Genomic DNA, 26,547 nt, shown 5'->3' with positions numbered 1-26,547 from the left:
TTTTATGATTTATAAAAAAAATTTTTTTTCCATCTTACTGCACTGTAAACAATCCACTGAAGCAAACAAGAAAATGGGTGTTCTGGCAGACCTATACATATGCTACTGCTTAAAGCAAGAAGCCTATGGACTGGAAGAAATAGGGAGAATTTTAATCTTTCTTTAACAGCAAAATTTAGTGTAATGTAAAGTAGATAAAATGCCTGATAAAATAGATATGTTTGTAACACACACATAGATGCGCTTCTCGAAGTGGTCTAGACACCAGAACAGGGAATTTTCACCAGCTAGGGTGGAGGTTTCTCAGAGGTACTGTTTTGCCCTTTTCAGGTGCAGAAACTATTGTGAATGATGGAGACTTTTTGTCTCGCTGTCTAATCTCTGCTCCAGCTTCAAGTTTGCACTTTCTGACCTTGGCTGATCCTATGCATAACAATCCTATGTCCATCCCTGCTCAAAGCTTTTTGTATATTTCTGTGAATCTTCATGACCTACATTGCCTTGATATTAAAAGATTGGCAGCAGTACAGTGTTCCATGTGTTGGATTTCCAACTCCTCAAACTGCAGCCCCATCCAATGAGACCAATGGAAAATTCTATTCTTGTCTGAACCTTTTGGTAAGGTTTTTGCTCAGGGTGTGTGGGGTTTTTTGTTTTTTTTCTTTTGTTCACCCACCCCCCCACCCCCCCCAATGTTCACATCAGCTATTAATATTATTCTGTATGCTGTATAATAAAAAACATTTACTAATTTGCTGTCTCTCCATTTAGATTCTCTTTTCTTGTAAGTAGGACCATATTCAAATATTGCATGTTGCAGACATTTTATTTGATTTCCAGGATCATGTGTGATTTGTGCAGATCACTAAGATGATTCACTGCAGCACTGTCAAATGCTCTATCCTGTTGCTTCTCAGGGAAGTTGGCCACATGTCAATAAATGGAATATTTTCAAACAGTATGATCATCAGTTGTTGGAAGCCAAGCTTTCATTTTATTGCAAGCTTTAATGAGGCTTCCAAATAAAGTAAAATCCTTTTTCTTTGATCTATGTTGACGTAAACTCAAGCAGAAGAGTCAGTTGCAGGGAAAGGAAATTCCCATTATTGGTATTGGCATCTGAATCTGTTCAAATGGAGAAAAGCAATCCAGTTTATGCTTCTTTAATTTGTACCATGTATTTTCTGCTGAACATCTTTCTTCTCAAATAAGGTACTAGGCTGCAGAATTGCACTTTCCAGATGCCAAGTGCTTTTTCTGTTTTCTATTGACACGATTCATACAGCGTTTGGGGGGAGCTGCATAGCAAAATAAAGGTGAAACCCAGTTTCAGATGATACTGGGACTGCTTTTAGCCAGCTTTTTATTTGGGGCTTAACCAGCCAGTCCTCTTTAAAATAACAGCTGCATTCATAAGTGCCTCAAACTAAAGGCGGAAGCTTGAAATGCATCTCAAAGGGATCAAACAAAACAGAGGAACTGACTGGATGAGTTATGTGAGCCTAAACTGATGGAGAGTTTGAGGAGAAAAGATTTCTAGGAACATCTCTTACTTAATGATTTCGTGCTAAACCCTTCCATGGATGTCCTTTCAACCTGATGAAACATTGGATTGGTATCTGTGACAGTGTGTATAGCTGGCCACAGTAACTTCTCGGCATGGACTCTTGTTATCAGTTATATCTATGAATCTATCACTGACTCTGGTTCCATAAATGAAGAGGAAAAATTTGTTCCTTGCGTATGCAAACAGTGGTCACTTGGTGAGTGTAGGAGACAAGAAATCACAAGTGCTCTCAAAGCTAAAGAAACTTGAGGGAGACTTAGTGTCTGACTTGTACAGTGCCGAAACATTAGGGCCATCCCTTATGGAGGGGGGGAAAAAAGTTGTAATCACGTTTCTTCAGTGAGCAGACATGTTAACTTTCTTGCGTTAACTTTCTCTTGTTTGTATAATGAAGTTTTGCATGAAGGAAAAAGCCCCAGACACCTATATATCTTACTTGAAACCTGGCTGGAGATGAATAAACTCATTTTTGCATGGCAAGTTGCTGAACTTAAATATGTCTTTAATTTCTGCCAAAAAAATGCCCAGTCTCTTTTAGAGATCCAAGAAATGAAAAAAAAAAAATTGTGTATTACACATTTCTCATGCATGTCTCAGTGGGTGTCTGGCCTCTATAAAAACTCCCAAAAGGTTTATTCAAGGCTGTTTGCCAAAGTCTTGGAAAGTTGCAGTGGAGGTACAGCATTTGGTTTCAGGGTTAGTGGATTAAAAACCATTTCTAGATGAAAGCTGGCTTCGTCTAGAGCAGACATGCTCGTCTCTCTGTACCGCTTGGTTTTAGCAGAGTGGAGGTGTGCATTCGTTCTTCCTCGCGTTGTGCAGACCTGCAGAACCTGCAGTACCAGCCTGGGGCCCAGCAGAGCCTCATCTCACTGACCATACTGGACTGATGGTCTTTGTGCAGCATGCTTATGTTGAAGATGAGAGCAGCTGAAGCTCCTTCTCAGAATGTCAAGGCAAGCCACTAGAGTGCTTTTATTTGGGTAAAAGGCAGGAATCCAGGTAAGACTTACGAAAGTAAATGGAGCACCTGTAGCACGCTGGAGAGAGGTGATAGGAATGGGGCAGAGGGAGGGGTGTGGAAGTGGCAGCTTCTAGCCTATGCACAAGTCTAAGTACCTTTTTTTTTTTTTAATTACTTTATTCTGTTTAAGAAAGTCAATTCTGAGCTTTGATTAGCGTGTGAGAATCTAGCAGACACACAGGGCTTTTCAGGTTGGCTTGCCATGCCTATGCCGAAGGAGATTCTCCCCGGATACTCTTAATTCATTCTTGGGATTTCAAGGATTATGACAAAATTTCTTTGTCAAAGCCTCTACACTGTTACAACAAATGCCTCAAAGTGGTCTTAATAATGCTGAGTATCAACTTTATAGGAGACCCACGTGCTCTCTGCAAACCTTACAGAGACTTGAAGAAGACACGTTGTTTTCTTGAATCATTCTTTGCTATCAGAGTTGATTTGCACTGCTAGAACCCCAGAGTGCTGTGGTAGTTCTCCAGGTCGATGGTGTGGGATGCTTTACAAATGCACTGCCTAGAGGGATTACGGTCTAGTTAAGACAAACTGTGGATAATGGTTCCGGTAAATGATTGTTTCTAATACGGTTTCTTTTTCTGTATGCTTTTGTCAGGTAGCTGTGTGGAAGCTCCAATGAGGTTGTTAAAAGTGACTATGGCAGATACCTAAAACTAAGAGAAGTCCTGAAGTGGTCAGATTCTCAGAGGGCAATTGCCAGACACTTTCAGAAGGTCTGCTTACTGTAGGCTGAGACAGGTCGCGGACTCAAAATTCTTATGTGAGCTTGAGAGAGCAAGCCAGTTCACCTTTTGTCATCTTTTCTCTTCTGTTCTTTCCCTTTCCTCTTCCAAAAAAAAGACAATTGCTGTCAGTAGAGTTACGCACGTTGTAGGTTAGCTTATCGGATGTGTTGCACTTCTTCAGTCTGAATTCTCCCTGTCCAAATAGAACAGGGAGGTATTGGGAAGGCTTATATGTAGGGCATGATGTAAATATATTTAATCTGAAGATCGAAATCTCTCTCTCGATAGGTAAATATAGCTAGATTTACATTATCAGCCCAAATCCTTGTATTGTTTCTTTAACCTTGCTTGGTGGCTGATAACAGTATGCCATTTGCATTAATACTGGTAAACTAATATTTGTGATTTGGACACCTTATCTGCAATAATAGAGAAGAATCATTTGATGCCTAAATCTGATTGATAGTGCTTAAGTCTAAAACTACTAATGAAACAACTTTCTGGGTGTCTTAACGTACGTTGTGATTCTATATTTTTTAAATGAAGGGAAAAATGTATGCTGTCCCTATGCAAACCTCATCTTGCCTTATAAAAGCCCCAGAAACCTTGACTATATTTGATTAACCAAAACATGGGAGGTAGCTGTTTTAGTAAGGGGGCATTGGTGGTAGTTAGAATTCTGAGAGAAAGCTCTCTATAAAATATGTATGCAGGTTTTACTAGCCTTGGTGTACATAAGTTAAAAATTAAAACACATACTGAACAGTAAGTAACTTCATGTTGGGTCACAATGAAGAGTGAGGCAGGAGCCTAAAGGAAGCCCCAGAATAAACCAAGGCTTGCTTGCATCTTGCTTAAATCTTTTATTTCTGAGAGCTGCTCTCCTCCTAGATGGATATCTGTGAGAGCAACCTGATTTTGTTGGCCTTCCAGTACAGATGTGGGGTGGACCATTTTTTTCCCCATCGCCTTGACAGCCTTGCCTATGTTGGAACAAAAAGATCTACTCTCTTCTTACCCCTGCTCTGCCCTTCTCATCCTGTTTTTCTTTTCCAGTCAGAATGGGCCTACAGTTCAGTCTAGCTTTGACTGTAGTACAAGAAGATACCAGTGAGATAGCTTTAAACAAACCAGTTCAGGGTATTTTGAGAGCGAAAAATAAAGTTTGGCTACAAACCCCAGAAGCTGCCTACATCCTCAGGCGAGCACTGAAGTCTGCAGTAAGCTGTGTGCTGCCACAGTAAAATAGCTCTTAGTACCTAAGCTGAGGAGTTTAAAGCTAGGTGAGGCTCCAGTTTCTAGATAGATTTATAGGTAGGTAGGCAGAAGCATAGATGTATGCATTGATTCGACTCTCTATGCATTGCTTCAGCGCTTGTTAATTCTTAGTTCCTGTTGCAAAAGATGTGGTCTTTGACAGGAGGTAGGCAGGCAGGCAGGAAGCTTGATTATCTTGTCTGCTGCAGTTCAAGGATTTACTGGTAAAACCTCACTGTTCAAGAGTTGATACTGCTCAGAAGCAATGCAGAGGCCAGCATAATTATAGGTAGAGTTCGGAGGGGTAGTACTGCAACTGATTTTAGATGTGATGGTATCTCAGTCTAAGAGAATAGGCATTTGACGAATATTGTTAGCTAGTTTGGTTTGAGAACTGTCTGAGCATAAAGTTAGAAAGACCTGTGCAAAGGTAGGAGGAATTCTGCATATTGCTGGACAAAGCCTACTGAAGGCCATCAAAATGCAGATGGCATACAGTAGAAACGTAAAGCTGTCTGTCATTGCACAATTTGTGTGCTGCCAGCTCTCCCTGCCGTGACAAGGAGATTCCCAAGATAGTGATGCTTCGTAGGGGAGAAACTTTAAGCCTGAACTGAACCTGCAGCCCTGCACTTTCAGGTTGCAGCACTCCTGTAGTAGAGTGTGCCCTTGTCTGTAAGTCCTCTTAGGAGCTTCGGCATAAGAAATCTATTAGCTGTAGCCACAGGAGCTTCAGGTTATTTCCTGACAGTAAATAACCTCCAGTTAACTGCCAGCAGGGTCACTGAGTGTTTCTTTACATTTATTGCTCTTTGTTTGATGTGACTGTTTGTGACTGACCATCTTAATTTGTTGTTAACTTTCTTAAAATGGCATTGTTCTGGCAGCCCTTTCTAATTCCATTTTGCACAGTTGCTTACCGTTACATTGTGCTTTTTGAGCGCATAAGGTGTTCTCTTCTTTGAAATGAAAAAGGTGATGACTCACGTCGTCTGGAAAACTGAAAAGTACTATCTGCTTATTGGATCCACCGTTGGTGCAGGGGAAAAGTGGAAGTATCCATTTTCCATTAGCTTTCAGACTGGAGCAGTTCTAGCAGCGTTTTCCAGAAATGACGCTGATGAAATCTTCATCCATTGAGTCAATGCGAGTTGTCGTGTCAGTTTCAGTGTAGGTAGCTTTTCATGGCAAGCCTTTCGGTATGGTTTTATTTGCCTTACATTCCAATTTAGTACTGGAGGAGTTGAGGAGACACTAATATCTGCCTTCCCACTTCAGTGTAATAGATGTGAAGAAGTGGGATATAGTTTCTCCTGCAATTTGGCAATATCTGGAAAGTCAGAAGTAAACAAAATACCAATCTGCTAACTAATGTACCTCTTAGTGAATAGGGGATTGCCCTTCTTGCTCAAGTTGCGTGAAGATTCCCTTGATGAAGAAAATCTGCATACCTGATTTCTAGGGCTCCACTGGCAATGGAAAATGGAAGGTTTTAGAATCTTTTTTGCTGACTAGTGACTTATTCTGTGATTTAAGAGAATAAGATGCTAATAATTTGTAACTGCTGGCTTAAATTAATATGGGAGGAGAGTTGCTAAGAATAATATAAAACGTAAATTTTTAAGTACTTGATTTCAGAGAATAAAATATTTAAGTGTTTTATGGTTATAGTACCAAGAAGTTTTATCAACATGTGCAGAAAACTTGTGCCTCAGTGTAACAGCTAATGGAATGTATTATGGCACTGGAGGGCAAGTATGCAATATTAAGCACCCTTCAGATTATAAACCTGTTAGCTTGCAGTTATTGCTCATTTTGTTTGTAAAATGTAAATATGTTCATAGGTTTCTAGAAGCCTCTAATAGCTTCTGCAGTAAGAGTTTAATATATATATAAAAAAGATAAATACCATATCTGGTCCCTGGAAGGGATACTGTCTTCTGCCTCGTGATTCTGCTGCCTATTCTCACGTCTCTTTCAGTCATCACTGGTGCCTCCTGACCTTAGAAAGACTTTTGAAAGGGATGGGTCACGTGTTTGCTTTTTGCAGAGGGTCATATTAACACTGGGGTGACCGGGGTCATGGGGAAACAAAGGGAGCTGGCAGTAGAGAGGACATGTGTGCTCCTTGCAGTGCTTAAGGAAGCAAGCCGTTTATTGAAGCCAAAGGATGACGCTGGAACAATTTAGCCTGCAAATTTGAAGGAGACTGACCTTTGGGAAATTAATGTCTTGTAATGGAAGATACAGTGCCAAAACAGCTTGGTTGGAAGATGGTTTTTAATAAGTTTATAAAGAGATCACATGGTGTGGCTGCCTGCCATAGCTGGGAACTGGATCTGGTAGCGTCTGGTGGTGTAAGCCTATGGCTGAAGGCTGAACCGTGCCCAATTGCTTATAATTGTCATCAGGTACTAAATATGTCTCAATGTCTGGTAGGACGAATAACTCATTGCCTTTAATAATTTTTCTGTGCAGCTGTTGATCATTTCTTCTTCCCACTGATGGCTCTTCAGTTTTTTTTTTCCTCAAAAGACTGTGGTTAAAGGTTTTGACTCCCTGCTGGGAAAGCAGTGAGTATGGGCTCCCAGAACCTGGGGTCACTAGTTCCAAGAAAAGAGTCTGGCAGAACTCAGCAGCACTGATCCATCTTAAATGCCTAGTTTAAAAAGAAAACAGGTCCTTTTGAGTTTGTATTTACTGACTTTATGGCTTTTATAACTTGGGATATACAGATTTTATTTCCACAATGCCTGTTTTTTAACGCTGAGACTGGTAGCCCTGTAATGTTTCATTAAACCACTACTGAAACTTTGTCTTAATATTTAGTGACTAAAGGCAGTTTATGTCCTCTAGTTACTGCTTACAGTGTCTGGTTTCTTTCTTTCATGGCTTTTTCCTCCCTGCTACTTGAACGTCTGAAGTCATGATGCTGGATGCTTGACTGTCATTGCTCTTGCAGGATAAGGGGTTAGTGGATTTCTAGCTGGATCTTTGCTGTGAGATGATGCTGGTGAATGTTTGTGTGTGTTGTGGTGGGAATTTGTGGCATGCATTGCGGTGCTGCAGGTGAATACCAGAGTGATGCCGCTGCCGCCCTACCAAGATCCTCTCTTATTTTCTAGTCCCTTTCAGGGTGCTTTGCTCTGATACAGCACTCTTAAGAAGCACTTTTATAGCTGTAAATGGGATGATACAATGCTTTGAAGATGTGGAGAAGATCAGATGGTTCTACCAAATGTCATGTGTGAATGGGGTGGAGGTGTGAAAATCACTTATGGTGGTGTAATGTCTGATGTATGAGGGCTCCTATTGCTCAGATCGTTCCCTGTTTAAAAAAACAAGGAAGAAATGCACAAATGTGGCTACTCTGTGATTTTTTTTTTCTACTTAAAAGGTCCTCTGTGACAGCCCAAAGTCTCATTTTTTTCAGCCCATCTAAAGAGCACTTAGAGTTTTAAGTGAGACCTTTTCTCCCCTGTACTACGTTATCTGTTCCTACCAGATTATAAAGGTGCACTTTATTTCCTTTCTTCTTTGGCTCTATGATGCTTACAGACTGATAAAATTGAGGACTCCCTCCCCCAAATGCCAACTTCCGATCATTTCAGTCATAAATCTTTCCAAAATACTGATTCCTGAAGGGGAAAAGCTTGCTGAAAGGTAAGAATAGTTGGATATGAATTGGTAAAATTAACTCTCATTAATCGCCTGCTTGATAGTCTCTGTGCAAAAAACCAAACCACAAAAAATCCCCATGTTACAGCTGAGTCTTGCCATGTTTCAGATGCACTCAGTTAACTTCTGTGTGCACTGATGGCTGCGGCTGTGAGCCGAGGCCCCCAGCCAGCGAGCACCCCTGTGTTGGGGTTGCCACTTGGTTGCTTCCCTGATAGACAGTAAGGTGGAGGCCATCAGTGATGAAGAATAATAAAAGCAAGGATCCTCACAAATATTTACTAACAGAAATGAGGGTATTCTGATGATAGAAAAACTAAGGCAAATGAGCTGAGCTTGCCTTTGTGCCAGGAGGAGAAACGGGCTGTCCACAAGGTTGTGGATGGCCAGTATTGCTGGTTTTCATGCTTTGCTTTGGTATTGCTTGCCCGGTGCCTTCCTCCATGTCTGATAATTTCAGTGTGGTGGAAAGTCTTAGTGGCTGCAGGTTTTTGCTCTGATGCATTAATATTTATACAACTCCTTTGATGCCAATGTATTGCTTTTATTTTTTATATCAAAGCAATACATTATTGTTATTTGCCACTTTTTTACATGGGAAATTTTGGAGGTGAAACATTCTCCTGTCTGAGAAGATGAACTTCATTGCGTGCACTAATAACTTCTTAGGCTATTAAAACAGATACAAGGAATGCCTTTTACTTTTGAAATTGTAAATTCTGTGTGGCGTTTTTCAATCTGTCACTCAGAGCAGACAGCAAAAATATGTGACTTAATTTAACCATGGTGATGATATATGACCTGATAGTAATTTTCTCTTTTAACTCTCATTCACTATAATGTTCAGGTCCTACATGCTGTGGGGAATTAGTCCAAACTGTTTACTTTGGATGGTAAAAAAAACCAAACCCAACCCCAAAAGCCATTCTACATAGTTTGAGGCTGTGGTAAAACATCAATTTCAAAACACTGATTAACGTGCTTTTAGTAACTTGATATTGAATTCTCTAAATCCATACATCGTTCTAACTTAAACATGAAGTCAACTTGCATGGTAATTATTTTAATTGTTATTGCATATGGTGAGGCTTGCATTATCCAGTAGAGTTGTCCACTGGTTTCAGGTATAGCACTAATAAGTCATAACAAGCTTCTGGGTTTTATTCGGTATTGCAGGCTAATGCAGCGGTAACTTAAATGTTTCTGTTTTTCCTTTAAATGTTGCAGTGTGTGATTCAGCAGAGCTGTGTGCTGAAGGAAGGGAACACGCAAAGCACCAGTCAGTAATTTGTGCTGCACCTGAATAGGTTTCCATAGCTTTAGGCATACTATGCCAGTTGAAGACACTGAAGCTTTGCTGTAAGTTAGGTGTTTAGTTTTATCACCTTCGAACACTTTTCCCCCTTCTCTTTTCTCCCAGAGGTTTTCTGACATGCTAATAATTTTTTTTTTTTTTTTTTAATGGGCTGATGATTGGAGTACAAGATCCCTGTCTAGATGATCTTTGGAATGAAACGTAGTTTAAAAAGAGTGACCTCTGGGAATACAGTTTAGAACTGACCATTTTTCAAACATCTGTTCAATGAAAGCGGGCAGATGCAGTCTCTCTTTGACCCAGTTGTGTTGCCTCTTTGGAGGGAGGAGGGAAATACAGCTAATAATGATCTTTTCCCCTCAGAAAAAGAGACTTGCTGTGGGTTTTGTATAGCCTATTTGGCAATATCAGGAGGCAGCCAGGCCAGCTAGGAATGAGAGTCCTTCCCCTGGTAGGCTGTGGCTTGATTTCAAGCTACATGGGAAGAAAGAAGGGTCATGGACAACACCATGAGGGACACAAGAGTAGTGGTCAGTACTCTAAGTGAAATACCCCCCCTGGGAGTCAGCACCTTTGAAACAGGCATTGGTACCTCTGGAAGCATTCTGCCTAGCCTGGACACGTTCTTGTATCCCTCACTTAATTTTTTTTTTAACTGTCTTATTTGTCTGGCTTGTCTGTAGAATTTGCAGTGCTCTGTTTTTATCTGAGCCACAGTCCTGTACCCATGCAAGCATCCGTGCTTTGCGTTGGGAGAGGAGTTTGTCGTAGTATCTCGTGTATGTTAAGTGTATCTGCGGTGCGTGTCTCAGCGTAGCTTAATGGAAAGCCTGTCCTCTGCTAAAGAAACAGCCCAAAAGAACATACACCAAGGCTGTGGGATGTATTTTTCTTAGTAGCTTTTTAAGCATCATGTGGAGGAGTGGTGGCTGGTCCATGGCTCTGTCAGACTCCCAGAGCAGTTAATTCGGCAACCATCTTGTCCCCATCTAGTGTCCCACACAGACAGGCCCTTGTTGGGGAATTGCTTGTGGCCCACAGCCTGCTTCATTCTCTCTGTTTATTTTTTGAGGGTCCTAGAGTTTCTCGTGTGTAAGATCAGCGTTTCTTTGGTGCCTATCCCCAAGCCCTTTCACATGTGACGTGAGGCAGTTAGTGTGGCTAGATGGTATTGCATGCTTGGTTGCATAAGGGATGTCTTGCTGCCCTGAGCCTGCAGCTGTGACTTGCCCGGCCAAAAAGCCTGGAGTCACTGGCTTAGGAAATCTTCGAGGCGAAGAATCAGCTAATGCCAGAACTGAGGTGCGTGGTTGCTTGACATCCTGGTTGTTTGGATACCTTTTGTTTTTAAAATAACTTAATTTTTTAAAAAAGCGATTTTGGTAGAGGATTCTTCCCAAATTAACTAATCCTCAAAATATGCATGCTTCTGTGGTTTCTGGTCCCCTGGGCTTAAGTATAAAAAGTTCTCATGGTTTCAGGTAACCAAAAGGGACCTCCCCCCCACTTCTGAAACAGGGGAAGACCCAGCGCTACAAGTGAACCTTGGTAATCACTTCCTCCTTCCGGTAGCTTTTTAAGCATGTGTGACATTATACCCAACAGCAGGCACCCCTTCTCTCCCTGCTTGTGTGCTGGTCTGGCTTCTTCCCTTCTGCTGGGGCAGCACAATTGGTTTCAGCAAGTCCCAGTAAATTTGCAAAGTCCATTTTGGGGGAATTACAGAAAACTTCTGGACTGATTCTTTCTCAAGTGGGTTTGGCAACCAGCTTGCAAGTATTTTTCTTCTTCAAGTAGAACAAAGCTTATTCAGTGTGTATGCAGGCATGGCGAGAAATGCAGCCTTTGCCATCAGTCTCTATTCTTTAAGGGGCTCTGGAGCAGTCCTGTCTGAAGCCTGGTGTATTTCAATGGCAGTTTTGAGTTGCTCTGTTTACTCCAGGGCAGACACAGCAAAAATGGAGCTGGTTTGGTTATTTTAAGTTTTAGCTTACAATACTTGGAATGCTTCTGAGTAGGCTGCTCCCCTAATTTACAAAAAAGCATTCCCCACCTAATATTTCTTATTTATCTTGCTTAGCTGTGTGAAAATCATTGTTTCATCAATTTGGCTATTAACTCTCTCTCTATGAAATTCGTATTTCTTCTCAAAACATACTTGGAACGCATCTGGCCAGCCTCAGTGACGGTCTGCAGCAACGCTTCCCACACCGTAATGGCAGTATATTAATCACCCACCACTTACAGACTACTGTTATCTGCAAGAGGGCTTTGAAATTCTCTGCAAGAGGTGCTTGGTTTCATTTTCTTTTTAATTTCCTTGCTGAGCAATGACGAGCTCTCTGTTGGCTGGGGGGGGCCTCAGTGACGGTCTGCAGCAACGCTTCCCACACCGTAATGGCAGTATATTAATCACCCACCACTTACAGACTACTGTTATCTGCAAGAGGGCTTTGAAATTCTCTGCAAGAGGTGCTTGGTTTCATTTTCTTTTTAATTTCCTTGCTGAGCAATGACGAGCTCTCTGTTGTGGCTGTGCAGTGCATGCTGCTTCTAGGCCAGAGAAACTCCAGACTGGTAGAGTGGAAAAAGGGAGCAATTTGTGTCATAGATGCTGACTGATCGCCTGTCCCTTTGGGCATCTTTGTAATGGCCTCCCAAAAGAAAGACTTACTGTATTGGGCAGAAAACTGGAGGAGCCATTGTGTATTCAGCAGTGTGCGGCAGTTGCAACTATGGACAAAAACACAGACACTCTTAGATAGAAAAGCATTGAGGGCAGAGTTAGGCAGTCCTGCTCCGTGACCTCCCCAAAAAGGGTCTTTGGTTTTCACATATGGGGTTAGTGGGAACGAGAAAGAGAGATTCCCGTCTTGTGCTTGCTGAGGCTTTTGATTTTCAAGTTAAATTTCCTATGTCTTCAAAGTGAGGAGAAAGTTATAACATATTTAAATAGCCTGCATATATTGGGAGAGTGGCATGGAGCAGGGATGGCTGGGCTTTGGGCTTTGTGCCAGGGATTCAGTTCTGCTCTCAAGACTAGAGCAGAAATGGTTTGTTTTGCTTGATAACTTGTCAAATGCAATGACTGAGCATTGTCTGGCTGCATGTACCTGAATCTCAATTCTCATACTAGCAGAGTAGACAACTGTCTCTACAGATCTGCCTAAATTGGCTCTACCAGTTGCAGCTCTCAATGTTTTGGTGTATAATTAGTAGGCCTCTCCAGTCTCTTATCCCTTGTGTTTCAGGATCACTAGAACTATTCCCCATATGGCCAAAGCAGCATTCAGAGGCTTGGGCCTTTCTGACAAACCCCAAGTATTTGAACTGTGCTCTTGCAGGAGCCTGCAAGAGTGACTACAAGTCTTTGAACTGAAGTCCAAATACGTGTCTAAACCATGGGGCATTGCACTCTCTGGTGTCCCCACATGCCCGCCATCTAGAACGGAGTATCACAGCACGCTGTGTCTGTCTCCCTGGTCACATACCTGAGTGTGTGTCCCTTTCTGCCCAAAGGAAACCACAGCACTGGGGGCTGATGCAAACACAGAGTCCCATCCCAGCCCGTAGCTTGATGTTTGCTCGGGCTGGGACAATGGCGCATACTCGCTTTATGGGGTTGAATCTGTACGTGTTTGCTTGCATGGCTGCTTGTGTAATGTACGAGCTTTTCTTTGGGCACAGCTACAGGGTGTAGGGGTTGTTGCCTCTGCTGAGGCCAGCACAGTTAGGTCCATCTGACACAGTGCAGTACCAATCACAGCTGGAGTTTTAAATAATTGTGGTTTTGAGGCACTGCTTCCAGAATGAAACGTCTGTCTTGAGCAGTGGATCTATGGGGATGTATCTGCGATGGAGTTGCAGCAGGATGACACATCTGGGCAGGGTGCTCCAGCTGCAGGGCAGTCTCTCTGTTGTGGACCTGACCTGTGCCTGTCCCCTTCCTTTGTCCCCTTCCCTGCTCTGTTTGCAGGGCTAGTCTGTGGAGCCAGCCTTAGGGTATCCTTGTGCTTGTGATGAAGACAAGCCATGGGACAGCTTAAAAGTTGCTTGGCAAGCGGAGGACAACTGATGCAAGTCACTGCGTGTGTGTGTAGCTCTGGGAAGCGTTCTGTGTACCAAGATGTTGGGAGTAGAACCAGGCTGTAAATAAGAGGATAAATGGCTGCAAGGTGCTGTGTTCATTCTCCCTGACATTTATCTTTGGCTCAAAATCAAAGATCTATCAAGCATGTAGAATGTGCTGTGGTGCAATTCGCACACTAAGAGCAAAGTAGAACTGACTAAAATTGAGATGCTCCCTTCCTAACATCACCCGCTTCCTACCTCTGCTCACCTGGCAGCTGTATCAGTCCCAGAGGTGCAGCTGCTTAGTATGCATCTTGGGTCACTTCTGAGGCCATGATTCAGAAGCTGCTGAATTGCTTCCTAGGCAGGGAATGGAATTGAAAAAGTGCTTTCCTGAATTTGAATCCAGTTCACTACTGCAGATTTTTATTGCTTGCATTCTAGTATGAAGCAAACCTTTTCCAATAGTGTTTGTTTTTACATTTTCCCCATGTTTCCAACATTAACCATTCCTTTTTTTTTTCTTTTCCAGGAAAGAGGAGTACCTGACATTTATCTTTGGCTCAAAATCAAAGATCTATCAAGCATGTAGAATGTGCTGTGGTGCAATTCGCACACTAAGAGCAAAGTAGAACTGACTAAAATTGAGATGCTCCCTTCCTAACATCACCCGCTTCCTACCTCTGCTCACCTGGCAGCTGTATCAGTCCCAGAGGTGCAGCTGCTTAGTATGCATCTTGGGTCACTTCTGAGGCCATGATTCAGAAGCTGCTGAATTGCTTCCTAGGCAGGGAATGGAATTGAAAAAGTGCTTTCCTGAATTTGAATCCAGTTCACTACTGCAGATTTTTATTGCTTGCATTCTAGTATGAAGCAAACCTTTTCCAATAGTGTTTGTTTTTACATTTTCCCCATGTTTCCAACATTAACCATTCCTTTTTTTTTTCTTTTCCAGGAAAAGAGGAGTAGAAGTAGTACAGGTGAGTAAAAACTAAATTTGACTTTTTTTCCCCTCTATTTTCTTATAAAGAAGGTTTACTGATTTTAAATGCTGTCATTTAGATGCCAACATGACCTGGGCTTAATTATTTTTCTTTCTTTTCCATTCAATTCTCTGCTATGGATACTGTTTTTGGAAAAAGAGGATCCCCCTTTTGTGAAGCATGTGTTGAGCCCATCTAGTCTTAACTCAGCAGGTGCCCTGGTGAAAGTGGGAATGCAGTTAGGCTTTTCTGTCTGTTAATTAAGAAGATCTGATAGTTGATTAGGTGATGTTAGTCTGTGTTTATTATGCATTCATGGACAGTCAGGCTTAACAGAAACAGGAGCAGGCCTTTGAAAAAAAACTATGGCAGAAGGAATGTTCTTGTAACCCAGTGAGCAGAGAAATGATACTAAAGTGCCTTCGAGTTGTAGCCCATCTACAGATAAGTTCAGGTGTTAGAATCATAGAATCATGTAGGTTGGAAAAGGCCCTTAAGATCATCGAGTCCAACCATAAACATTGGCTACATTTATTCTTTCCCAGGTCTGAATGGTCATATTTCACACAAGATGTTACTTAAAGGATGATGGCAACTTGGGAAAGGAATTATGTTACCCTGACAGCTGTAACATAGAGCACTATAGCCCTAAAAGATCAAAGGGGAAGCATATGCTTCCTTCTGGCTTATTTCATGTACTTAGAAGAGCTGTGTTTCATAGGTTTCACTCTTGCTGATGCTTACCTCGTGCTCGTTTCGCACTCTTAAGGTGGTCAGTGTGTTTGTCACACTTGTTTTCTCATATCTCAGTAGCAGAGACGAAACTGCCTCAATAGAGAGGATAGAGGAGAGGGGGGGAAAATGGGGTGTTAGCCACTGATAATTGAGGCTGCTCTTAAGTCCATGTGAAAGGTGCTTCTCAACACCAGCAGGGAGTAGGAGAAAAGCACTTTAAAAAAAAAAAAATTGAAAAATTAGGCCGTGTTATTTTAAAGGATCCACTAGCAGAAAAGGCTTAAAAAAAATTCTCATTGCTAGTTAAACTGAAGAATATGTCTTTCAGATATGTGTGGCTGTCTGAGAACTGCATGGTATTACAAGGAAAAAGGGCGTATACTGGCTGCATTTAACCTTTCACCACTACAGCATCATCTTCCTTACTTGCACCTCCTATTGCTCAGGTTTAAGGAGCAGCTTCTTTTGTCAGTTGTGATAATAGCATCTCCAGATTGATAAATACAAACCAGCATTTGTGAAGCACAGCTTCACAAGCAGCACAGGGAGAAAGCTAGCCTATATTTGTGTCACTGTCTAGGGGACACTATTTTAATAATACCCCAGTGTATTACAATCCAATGTCTGCATTTGTTTTATGTGCCTTGTGCCTGCACTGTACATTTAAGCAGCAAGGTGCTCATATGAGATGAATTCAGTGATGCACCGACTAGCTGAGCAGAGGGCAAATTCCATTTTACCTTGTGGATTAAAGCTGCTGTCCTTCCACGGGTTACCTGTTAGTCTTCTGATGTTTGTGTAGCTTAATGGCTAGTCATCGGATAGACACAAAATAATTGGAAAGGATTTCTTTATTGGAAGACAGTTTTGGGAAACATTTGGACAGAACTAGACAGGACTTCGTATAAAAGTACTTCATGGTCTCAAATTTCACAGCATAGTTGAGATGTCAGACTAACCTATACTAGGAATTTGTGCCCCAAAGGCATACCTTGAACACTGATGCCTGCCGCTCTGCTAGAGCAGGATGGATGGCTGTGTGTGATCACCCCTCGCCTATCATGTGTGTGTTGCTTCATATATCCTGATGCATGTACTTGTAGCCAGTAGGGGTTGTATCAGAAATGGGCTCTTTCTCCATCCAGCATTACTAGAAAGCTTTGCTTGAGTCACCTTATATAATCCATCCCGCTAGCCCTGCTTCTAGGTAGAGGATGTCTTGGTGTCAATCTGCTGGGCAAAGTTTATTTGACAGAGGGAATATTGTTCTCATCTGTTAAGCAGCAGCGTTTATTTGATTTGTTTCCCCTTCTCCTCCTTAAAAGAACCTATCTTGTTCAAGAGAAACCAGCTTTTATGCCTGACAATAGACAAGTAACTCAAAATACAAAGATACACAGGCTATTTATTTATTTTCTTCTTTACATAAATTCAGAAATTTTCTGAATGTAAACATGCTTTCCAGTAATAAGTAGTGAGTCGGAAAGTAAGGTCCAGTTACTGGCTTCCAGATAGCAAGCACGATGGACTGGTGTGTGCTGACTTCTGTGAAGAGAGATCTGATTATTCTTTTCCAAAGATGTTGCACAGGAGCAGCAAAGAATTTCCTACTACTAAAGGGAAGTCTTCGAAGTCTTCAGATAAGGACCTGTGTGACTTCTGTTTCCTTCCTGCAGTGAGGTATTAGGATGGTCCTCTATTCTTCACCGAGATGGATGAAGTCCTCTTATTTTGCTTTCTTAAGGCTAATTGCGCTGTACAGATTATCAGTGAGCTGCTGCTAGACAGCAATTAAGATTCTGTGACTTGTGTTCAAGTTCTGTGTTTTGTCTTGTCTCAAACTTTCAGTTCCAGCAGAAAGAGTGGTTCCAGCTTTCTGTTTTTATTGAGTGGGGAAACATGCGCATCCTCCAAAGAGAAATAATGGAAGACTAGGACTGGCAGTGGGATGCTAAGCAGGCATGCTCCTTTATCCAGCAGTAAGACATTATTCAAGCATCACATTGAAAACAAACAAAGAACCTCTCAACTTGTGTGGTGATAAGTAATTGTTTTTCTAGAAATACTGATTAAATTCTAACATAATGAGAATTCACTGTCAACTCAATGCACAGGAGCTGAAATGTGTGACATTATATAGTACAACCAAGTAACATCCATCAAGCTATCTGGCTTAAAAGATAGTACAGTAGATGAATCAAATAAAAAGCTTTCAAGGTTATGAAATTTCCAAAGACAGTATGAGTCTGAGCCTGCACCCAAACATTTGGGAGCATGAATGGGTTAGCTCATTTCTGGTTTTCCAGTGGGCCGTGGCAGAACTGAGTAGTACTAGCATGTTTAAGATCTGGCAGTGTTTTGGATCTAGATTTGCTTTCTGTAGCTTAAATCCAAGTCAGTGGGGCAGCTACAAACGAGTGTTATATTGCAAGAAAAAAACAAATGTCTTCCTGGCTTTTAAATATGGGCTCTTAACAGAATACTGTGCTATATCTCTTACCTTGTGGCAGGTCATTTGCTTAATTTTTTTTAAGTAGGCATCACCACAGTATCAGGGTGCTTTTTGAATTAGGGTGCTTACCTGTTTGTAGCCCGTGAGGTAAGGAAGCGCTCTTGTTCCTGTTTTGCAGCAGGGAAGCCTGAAGGACGTATCCAAGCTCCTGTAGGGACCCTGTTGCTGTACCAGCCCCAGTGCTGTTGGGAGCTGTGCTGCCAAACCTGCACAGCAGGAGTTGCAGCTGCAGCTGTCTCAGCAGGGATGTGGGTCCACGCAGTGCCTGGCATCAGGACTTCCCCGTGCTGTTCCATGCTGCGCAAAGAGAAGGGAAGAGCAGGTGAAGGTGGTCAGCAGACCTGGTGTTGCTGGCTTTCTTCCAGTGAAAGACAGCACCGATTCAGCTGCATTTAATCTTAAGGCTGCATTTAAAGTATTCTGATTGTGATGCTCTCGTGGTTCCTGTGGCAGTTACGTACCTCCCTTTACAGGGAGGCAAAGAGGCAGGCCAGTCAGAGCTGTAGGGGGCTTTCTCAGTGTCTGAGTTGCTCCCTGTCATCCCCTCCTTTTCTTGCCAGCTCTTCCAGCCCCTTGCAGCTGCCTGCTCGGCTGGAGTGGCTTGAGCTGGTGGCCAGGGGATGCTCTGAACAGGTGACAAACGACCGAAAACTTACCCGTCTGCAGGCAGCAGCTGGCAAGGCTGAGGCAGGGCAGTTCTTGCACTAGCATTGGGGTGACTTGCCAGTAAATGCTTATATTGAAGCATTTCTTAATAATGTCTTTCATCACCTTTTCAAGGGAAAGACTGCCTCTGAAGTCATGCAGTGGTTGTCTGATGAGACATTTACAGTGAGAAAAATTTCTGGTTTTTAACAGTGGAATCTAGCAAAGAAGGGTTTTGGGTAGTTTCTAAAAGGTAAAGCTGTTTCTGATCTTTTTTTAATAAAAACTTGGTTTTGTTCAATTTCACTCCTCCATCCCCAAAATTAGCATAGGGCCAAATTTAAAATTGCAAATTGACAGTTCTTCTTTAGCCAGTAAAGTATCCAGTTTCTTATGACTTTGTATGCTGGTGAGGGAAAGAGAACATCTCCATCTACCTTGTTTTTCAGGAAAAATCTGTTTGGCTTAGTTTGAAGATTGTAAGATTGAAAACATGTGCAGTGAAGTGGAAATCGTCACAAGTACCTCTGATGGGGACATGCATTTATTTTTGTTTCACAAGCTATGCAAATCCAGAATAATTAGCTGCAGCCCTTTTGGCTTCTGACAAATTGCCAGTTCAGGCTTTATGTGACAACGTTTGGAGCCTTCGTATTTCTCGCAACTTCAAAGCCATTTCAAGCACTTCCATGCCCAAGCTTTCCTAGGGCTCTCACTTGCATTTTTTAATTTTAAAATAGCAAAGGTTTCCTATTTTGGGTGGGTATTTTTGGTTCGAATGAACACTAATGCTCTCTTTTATCTTAGAAAGACGTTCTAGTCAGTTGGCTATAAAAGTGGGATTAGTCATTGTATTTCAAGCTGCACATTTTTTAATAGCAGTGGGATATGGAGGACAACATGTTTTTCAATGTGGAACAGCTGATTGTAGTAGTTACAATGGTCTCGGCTGCTGGTTTGTTTTTCCTTTTTTCCCCCAACTCTCTGGGAATTGAGATATTTGAAATCTTTTACTTTGGAGAAGAAAACTGTCCTTTGAGCCGTGGGTTTTACTGAGGCCTGCGAAGGAGAATTGAGGGTCCTCTCCCCCCCTTTTTAATTCTTCAGTCAAAGTAAAATACCAATGACAACAGTTTCCACTAATTGTTGCCAGGGAACTGTTTTTTCCTTGAAATGTGGAGAGGTTTATTTTCACATGAAGTATTGATGGAATAAGCTTGGAACAGCCGTGTTCTAAGTGAGAAAAGGAGCTTATATATATCCGATAGCATATACAGAAAGATGTACTGGAAAGCTTCCAAAGCAAGCAGGGTTGTTGAGATGTTAGAGAGTTGGCTCTCTAGTACAGGGAGAAGAAAGTTTATTTTCACATGCATGCCAGCCCCTCAGTAAAGTGCGTGTTCTCCTGAGGATGGCAGTCAGCTTTGCCTTGAATGCATTTCTGGAAATGATGCTACAGAAGCTCTCCAGCCCCGCCCCCGGTCTGCATTGTGTTAGGTACTTTGCACATGCTTGAAGGTGGGGGGTTGCTGGTTAAGATCTTGGGAAGATCCTGATACTTCTTAGCTTTGGTGCTACGCAGAGTGTGCTAAGCACAGAAAGTGAGGTCTTCCAAAAAAAATGTGATAATCTCAGCTTCAACCCCAGAAATAGCAGGACTGTGGAAGAACAAATCCCAGGCAGAATCCTCTCGCTGGTCCTTCTCAGTAGGGGAGATCCCTCTATGTGGGACCTTCTTGGTACGTAAGAAGCAGCATTGCCCAGCAGGAATGAAGCACAGCTTCCAGTGTAGGGAGAGATGTTTTTGGCATGCTGCTGTATATTGCATCAGCAGACTGGTCAGTTAGGTACAGCGTGGCCCTTTCTGGTCCAGTGGGGAAGAAGAATAAATACATATCTTGGGGCAGGGAGGAAGAGAAAACTACAGAACGTTTCCACCATGTGGATTAAGCAGATTAAATAAATAAGCACTTATTCTTAAAAATTAGGCAGAGTAAGCCAAACAAATCAAAATGTATTTAGATCTGATTTATTTTCACTCTCGGTGAGTGAATGAGAGAACCATGAAGAAATTTTTGTGGCTCAGAGAGAGTCTCTTACTGACTGGTTTGACTGCTTTCTTTTGACTGTGAATCCCAGTGGCCTAGGAGAGGTGTGGGCTCTGCAGTCACTTGCAGAGGTCACCTGGGTGAGTGAAAACATTACTAAGATTTAGAAATCTGTAACTAATGTGTAATGAATGGCTGTCAGGTTTGAGCTTGTACTGCTTTGGCTCATGGAGCCAGCTCTGCCCAGCCCCTTTGTCTTCTCTTGACTCCTTGGTATGTAGTGATGAGGCAGTGATTCCTAACAGTGCTAAAGGCTGGGAGTTGGGATGTCCTGGGTGGAAATCCAGTCCCCGTGGGACGTCTGCCAAAGATTTTGGTGACTATAATGGGACTGAGATTGCAGTGGGGAGTTGCCTCGCTTTGTCACTTACTGCAGGCACTTTGGGCAACTCCCTTACAAATTCTGCCTCTGTTTCATAATGAAGGTAATATTCCTTGTAGTGGAATGTCATTTAAGTTGCTTTGAGATATCTGAATGGTGGAGATGTAAAGTACGATGAGTGTGTAAAGGAAAATGGGACTATTAATGGGAGCTGGTAATTTCTGACAATTGCTGTGTGTAATATTCTCTCAGCTATCAGCGTGTAAGTGTCTTCCCAGATACTTCTGTGAACTGCAAAGCTTTATAAATCCCTCCTCAAGAAACAGTATGGATGAAAATAAGACCCTGACAGAAATGCTGGGGAATAAACCTCTGTATTTGCGTTCTTTTGGCTAGGAATATTTTGCAGCATACAGTCCTGCTCTTTGCACAAAATGACACTTAGACATTGTTTTTATTAATCATGATTACTCTAGTGGTGCCTATGGGCCAACAAAGACCAGGCTTTAATTTTGGGCTGCATTAAACAATAGGATTATTTGTCTGACTGGATGCAGGTGTTGTGATATGGTATCAGAGCAGGACAAATGGGGTGTGTTTGGAGACGTGAAACTCAGGAAATGCCTTATTTTAAAACCAACCTGCCTCATTTGCAGTTTGCTGAACTGCAAAGTCTGTGCTGAAGTACAAACATGCACGTAGCTCTTTTGACCTTTTCTTCTGAAGTTTCTTCTTGGAGTAGGAAGGATGGAGTTAATTTGATACAGTGCCAAGGGTGACTGTACTTCTGATCCTAGTATTGAGGTGTCCTCTCCCAGCTGAATGCCCCATCCTTTGTCTGTTTTGGGGGTGAAATCATGTGATTCTCCTGCTCAAGCAGAGTTGCAAGCTCATTGCTGTGATGGCAGTTGTAACATTGTCTTCAGTCCTGGGGTTTTGTTCCACAGGGACAACGATGTTACTTTGGGAACAGTGACAGGCATCTACCATAGCTCAGACTTGCTTGCTTTGAACCAAAGCTTTATAGAGAGAATGTCATCAGGACAGTAAAGGAGACTATTTATATGCCTGCCTTCCTCAGTGAGGGTGCTGATAGGTCTGAACTTCCAGAGGACTCTGCAGAAGATCAGTGGAGTTTGGGGAGGTCTTTTTAGTGTATGTTGTTGACTTTTCCTTTCTCCAGCTTCTGCAAAAGTTACTCCTTTGATCTTAGCTGTGACCTGAGATAATTGTATCTGGAGATCATTGCATGCTTGTTTGCTCTTCTGGCACTTCACAATTAAATGACATAAACATATTCATATCACAGGGTTGAATGTGGTTCCAGTAAAATCTGATGCTTAAAGACATTAGGCCCTAAAGTTTCTTAGGTTTTCCTGTATTTGTTCTTTAGCCTTAAGTTAGAGAAACTCTTAGCACATGTACTTCAGCTGTCCCTATATAAAACAGGGCACATTCAAACACAGTGAAACTTGGAAATGTTTTCCTGAACCTGATTGCCTTCATGGAATTATAGCAGAAGAAAGCAGAGTGGCTTCAACTTAATTTGAACGGCTGAAATTCCCTTCCCCCCCCTTTCTTTTTCTGCAGCGGGCACTGTTTTAAGAATGATGTCTTTTGCTAGAAGGAATATTTATCATTCACTTTAACTCTGCATTTCTGGTGAAAGGAATACATCTGTGTTTTCTTTTCTTTGGCAACAGTGTAGACCTCTTTTTGCTGTATGTCTAAAGGTAGGCAGGTCAGACAGAAAGGGTTTGTGCACATGCTGTAGACTTTTTTCTATGCCTTTTGTTGTTATTTTGCAATCTCTCTCATATTGACCTAGCATATTGATGGAAAACACTCGTGGACTTTTTGACAGTTTATTTTTAATCACTGTCTTTGTCTAGTTTTTGAGAATATTTACTGCTAAGGGTAATTTTGCACTGGTACCAAAAGCAGTGCAATTGATAGCTTAGGGTAGGAATTGTTGAATGTAGGATTTCAGTCTGAGGACGAAAGGAGAGAGCCAGGAGCAATTAAGATGATTACAAGCATAGTTTCTCCAAAGTGAGGTAGAAGTGGGTTATCCAAAAATGTGTGTTTCTTTAACATAAGGTCACATTTATGGAAATTTTGAGAGCTGTGATATTTTCATTTTATTTTTATTTTTTCATGCCTCTTCCCTCACATGACTTGTCAAAAAGGAGACTGCTGCTGCAGCCTCCTAGATGACGTTAGTGTGGTTCTCTGCTGGCTATGCCAGGAGCAAGGGTGGGCCAAACACAGTTAATAAATGGATGGAAACACTCATTGTATACCTAAGGGTATGGTCTGCCCTAAGCAGTACTTTAGCAAGTGGTGGAAATAGAGTCCCTCCTTTTGGAAAGCTCTTTTCAAAGAGAAGAAGGTTGAGGGCAGGAGTTAACTTTCTTCCCGTAGACTCGGGGGGAGCTTGGAGACAAGCCTCCTCCGGAAGGTTCGTGTGAATATATCTCTGTTGCTCAGATTTATACTGGGGAGGATACTGTTAGTATATTTAAAGACAGTGGGCTACTGACATAGTAATGAATCTGTATAAATTCCAAAGCCAGAGGAACCACAAAAGCCGACGAGCTTTGTCCATGCAGCGCTACGGGGCAGTTTCATTCATGGCAGTCACAGCCTGAGCTCTGCTGTTTCCCCTCCTGCTCACCCGTCTGTAGTTTTGTGGTTTTGTTCCTAGGAGGCTCCGTATCCAGGTGCGCTCTCTCTGACTCAACTGCATATTAAAACCAAAGCAAACCCAAGCCTGCCTTCGGTATACAGCGTAGATTTGTTACTGAAACGGTGATGCCGTAGTACATTTTATTTTAATTGTTCTCTTCTTATGTTAAGGTTATTTTTGTAAAGGAGTTGAAAGAATTAATTGTTGCTCATATTATAGATGAATAAAAGCATGTCAAGAGAACTTGTCCTCTGTAGTTTTGCTTAAAGTTTGCTTGTTGACCTGTAGGATCCTAAGGCAATGCTGTCAATTAGCTAGTCGTTAAGATGTCAGACATTTCAGTCACAATAAAAAAAACCTAAATCAAACTGTGGGTGCTGCTCCTTTGTCTTTGAAAAATAGCACAACAGAGGTTATGAGTGGGAGAGCAGAAACTACAGCTATATACATACCTTAGACTGCTTCTGTCACGGCTAAGCAATGGACTTACCTTGTACTATTCTTTGGCTGTTATTTTAGGATCCAGGATAGTTCAGTGTCTTACTTGAGTTCACTAATCATTTTTTTAACCTGAGGTTGCTTCAATAAATTATAGTTGCCTCATTTAATTTCCCAACTGGCATGCTTCCCTGAATAAAAGGGGTTTTGTATCTAATTTAAAGTTGCTATACATGTTAACTTATATGTATATTGTGTCCTTGTTTGAGTGTTTATCAGGTTATTAGTAGTTAGTGAAGACCTTTTTTTTTTTTTAAAAAAATATTCCTCCTGGTACCTTGCCAAAATGCAAACAAGTTATTTACAGTGCTTTGACAGAATCTTCTGAAGATGGGATGGAAAAGATGCCATTGGGACTGAGCTAATACCGTAAGAGACTGAAATGTAAGGGAAACAACTGTTGCAGAGGAATTTTTGGCCGACTTTGCAAACAGAGAAAAGCTTTTTAGCTTTGTTTTTGTAGTAAATTGTTGACTGAAGCCAAGAGCTTCCTTTACTCAAAGGTCTAAGTGCATCTGAAAATGTTTTCTTGTACAAGAAGCTTCATTGCACAACTCTGCTGTCCTGTAACCTCAGCAGCATAGTTACTGTGTTAAAATTGTTCGATTGATGGCAAAGATTAGAGGACAAGGTAGCTGCAGTCTGTAGAGAATTTATGTTGATTGCAGAGAGATCATTTGTATTTTAGGTTAGCTTGGAAAATGTTCTTTCCTGTGACCTAGATGAGCTTATCTTGTAATACCCTTTCCTTTATGATAACATCCTTAAGTGGCTGAAAAAAGAACGGCAGCTATAAAGGGCGAAACAGAACTTTTTCTTTATAACTTTAAGTACAAAGCAGTTTGAAATGGAGTCAAACCAGATGTTCATGAGCCCCCTGTGATGACTTGCATGCCATTCAAGGCCTTAATGGCTGGTTATCAGTGAACTAAGTGACTAAAAAGGAGGTAGAGATAGCATTTGCTCCCTGCTGGTGACAGATCCTCCCACCCGTCCCTGCTCCTGACTATTTTTCCACCTCTGAGCCAAGAAGGGCAGGTTAAAGTTGCTGGTGGGTTTCTAACAGTGACGCTCCTGCATTGGCCAGAGGACCTTTTTCCTGCCAGTAAAGTAAGTGCACCATCTTTGCCCTGCTTTCAGTTCCTGCTAAGCGAGGAAACTACACCCAGTTGTGAGTCTTGCCTAACAGGTGTGTTGAATGCTCAAGTTCTCTGCTTTCTTTTGATAGATGCTGTCATTGCTTGTCTTAGATGTTACAGCCTGCTGGGTCTCTTCTTACTTTCTTCAGCCTGCTTGTATGATTAGATCGGTGCATCTCTAATTGTTTCTGTGCTTCCTAAAATCTGGATCTTTTTGACTGAGCCTGTAGAATTGGATGCACCCAAAAGCTGTGTTGGCTTTGTGAGCGCTGTGTGCTGCATAGATGTGATAGTGCTGTGCCTGAGCTGGTACGGCTGGTCTCTGGTTTGTATGCAGCTGCTAGGGCCAGAGCATGTTCAGTCTATGCAGTACGGTCCAGGCCTTGCAGTGCCTTTTAAGGGTCGGTTGGTGTAATGTCTTTTTACTAATTTAGGGTGGTCAGCCCTTTGTACAGCAGCTCAGTGGCTTCTATTTACTTCTGTATTGGTATAGAGTGGGTCCGACCTCAATATAGCGCAAGGAAGGAAAGAGGATAGCAACACACCCTGATGGTGGGTGGGTAGTTTTAGTTTGCATTGTGGGAAGTTAGAGAGCAAGTGGAAATGCACTTTCCCAGCCGTCTCCAACTTCTGCATTGTCGAGTTCCTTTTTTCTTAAATGGCAAAGTGCTGACTTAGACACTAAGAAGGTTTAAATGATGTTTTCAGCAGGTCTGCTTTCATCACACTCCTGGCTTCCGTTATTAAGTCCCTACTCTGGCAACCAAGGTACAGTCTTGTGTGCAAGGAGGACCTCTCTGGAGAGTAATGGAGGAGGGAGTGCCTTACCCAGAGGTTGCCCCGGGGAACCACCTAGAAGCACCATGCTTGCAGCGTTGCAGTGGGAGAGCAGTTTGCTCAGTTTGGAGGGACTGAGGTCAAACCAAAGGTGCTTCTAGAAGGCAGGTGTGGCCAGCCCACTGCCCTTGAGCCTCCTGGGACTTTAAAGCTGTTCTCATGCAGCTGCTAAGCCATGGTCATGACCCAGGAGTTGTGGTAGTCCCGAATCAGCTGAGGTTATTGTGGGGTGTCCTGTGTTTTCGTAGCAGCCAGAAAGGGGTCTGTTGTGTGTTTCTATAGCGCTTGGCTCTGTGACTCTTTTGATGTGTCCTTTTCAAATCAACGAATCTGGCTGCTTTTGCCTTTTCCTTACTGCTGAGTATTCCCAGTTTTTGAGGATTGTTTTTTATAACTATTGTCCAAGACTCTCCTGGAGTGGGTACAG

The 26,547-nt window shown here is 42.1% G+C and overlaps 1 protein-coding gene across 1 annotated transcript in view; it reads left to right on the top strand.

Moving 5' to 3' along the window:
• ITPK1 (inositol-tetrakisphosphate 1-kinase) overlaps positions 1 to 26,547 on the top strand; it is a 192,402-nt gene that overhangs the window by 52,548 nt on the left and 113,307 nt on the right. Inside the window, exon 2 of the mRNA XM_009280953.1 lies at positions 14,608 to 14,632. Coding sequence (XP_009279228.1) covers positions 14,608 to 14,632 — 25 coding nt within the window. The remainder of the gene's footprint in view (positions 1 to 14,607; positions 14,633 to 26,547) is intronic.

The sequence above is a fragment of the Aptenodytes forsteri genome, unplaced genomic scaffold (genome assembly GCF_000699145.1).
Source record: "Aptenodytes forsteri isolate BGI_AS27 unplaced genomic scaffold, ASM69914v1 Scaffold193, whole genome shotgun sequence".
NCBI lineage: Eukaryota > Metazoa > Chordata > Aves > Sphenisciformes > Spheniscidae > Aptenodytes > Aptenodytes forsteri.
Note: the sequence above shows the minus strand (reverse complement) of the source record. Positions and strands in the feature narration are given on the sequence as shown.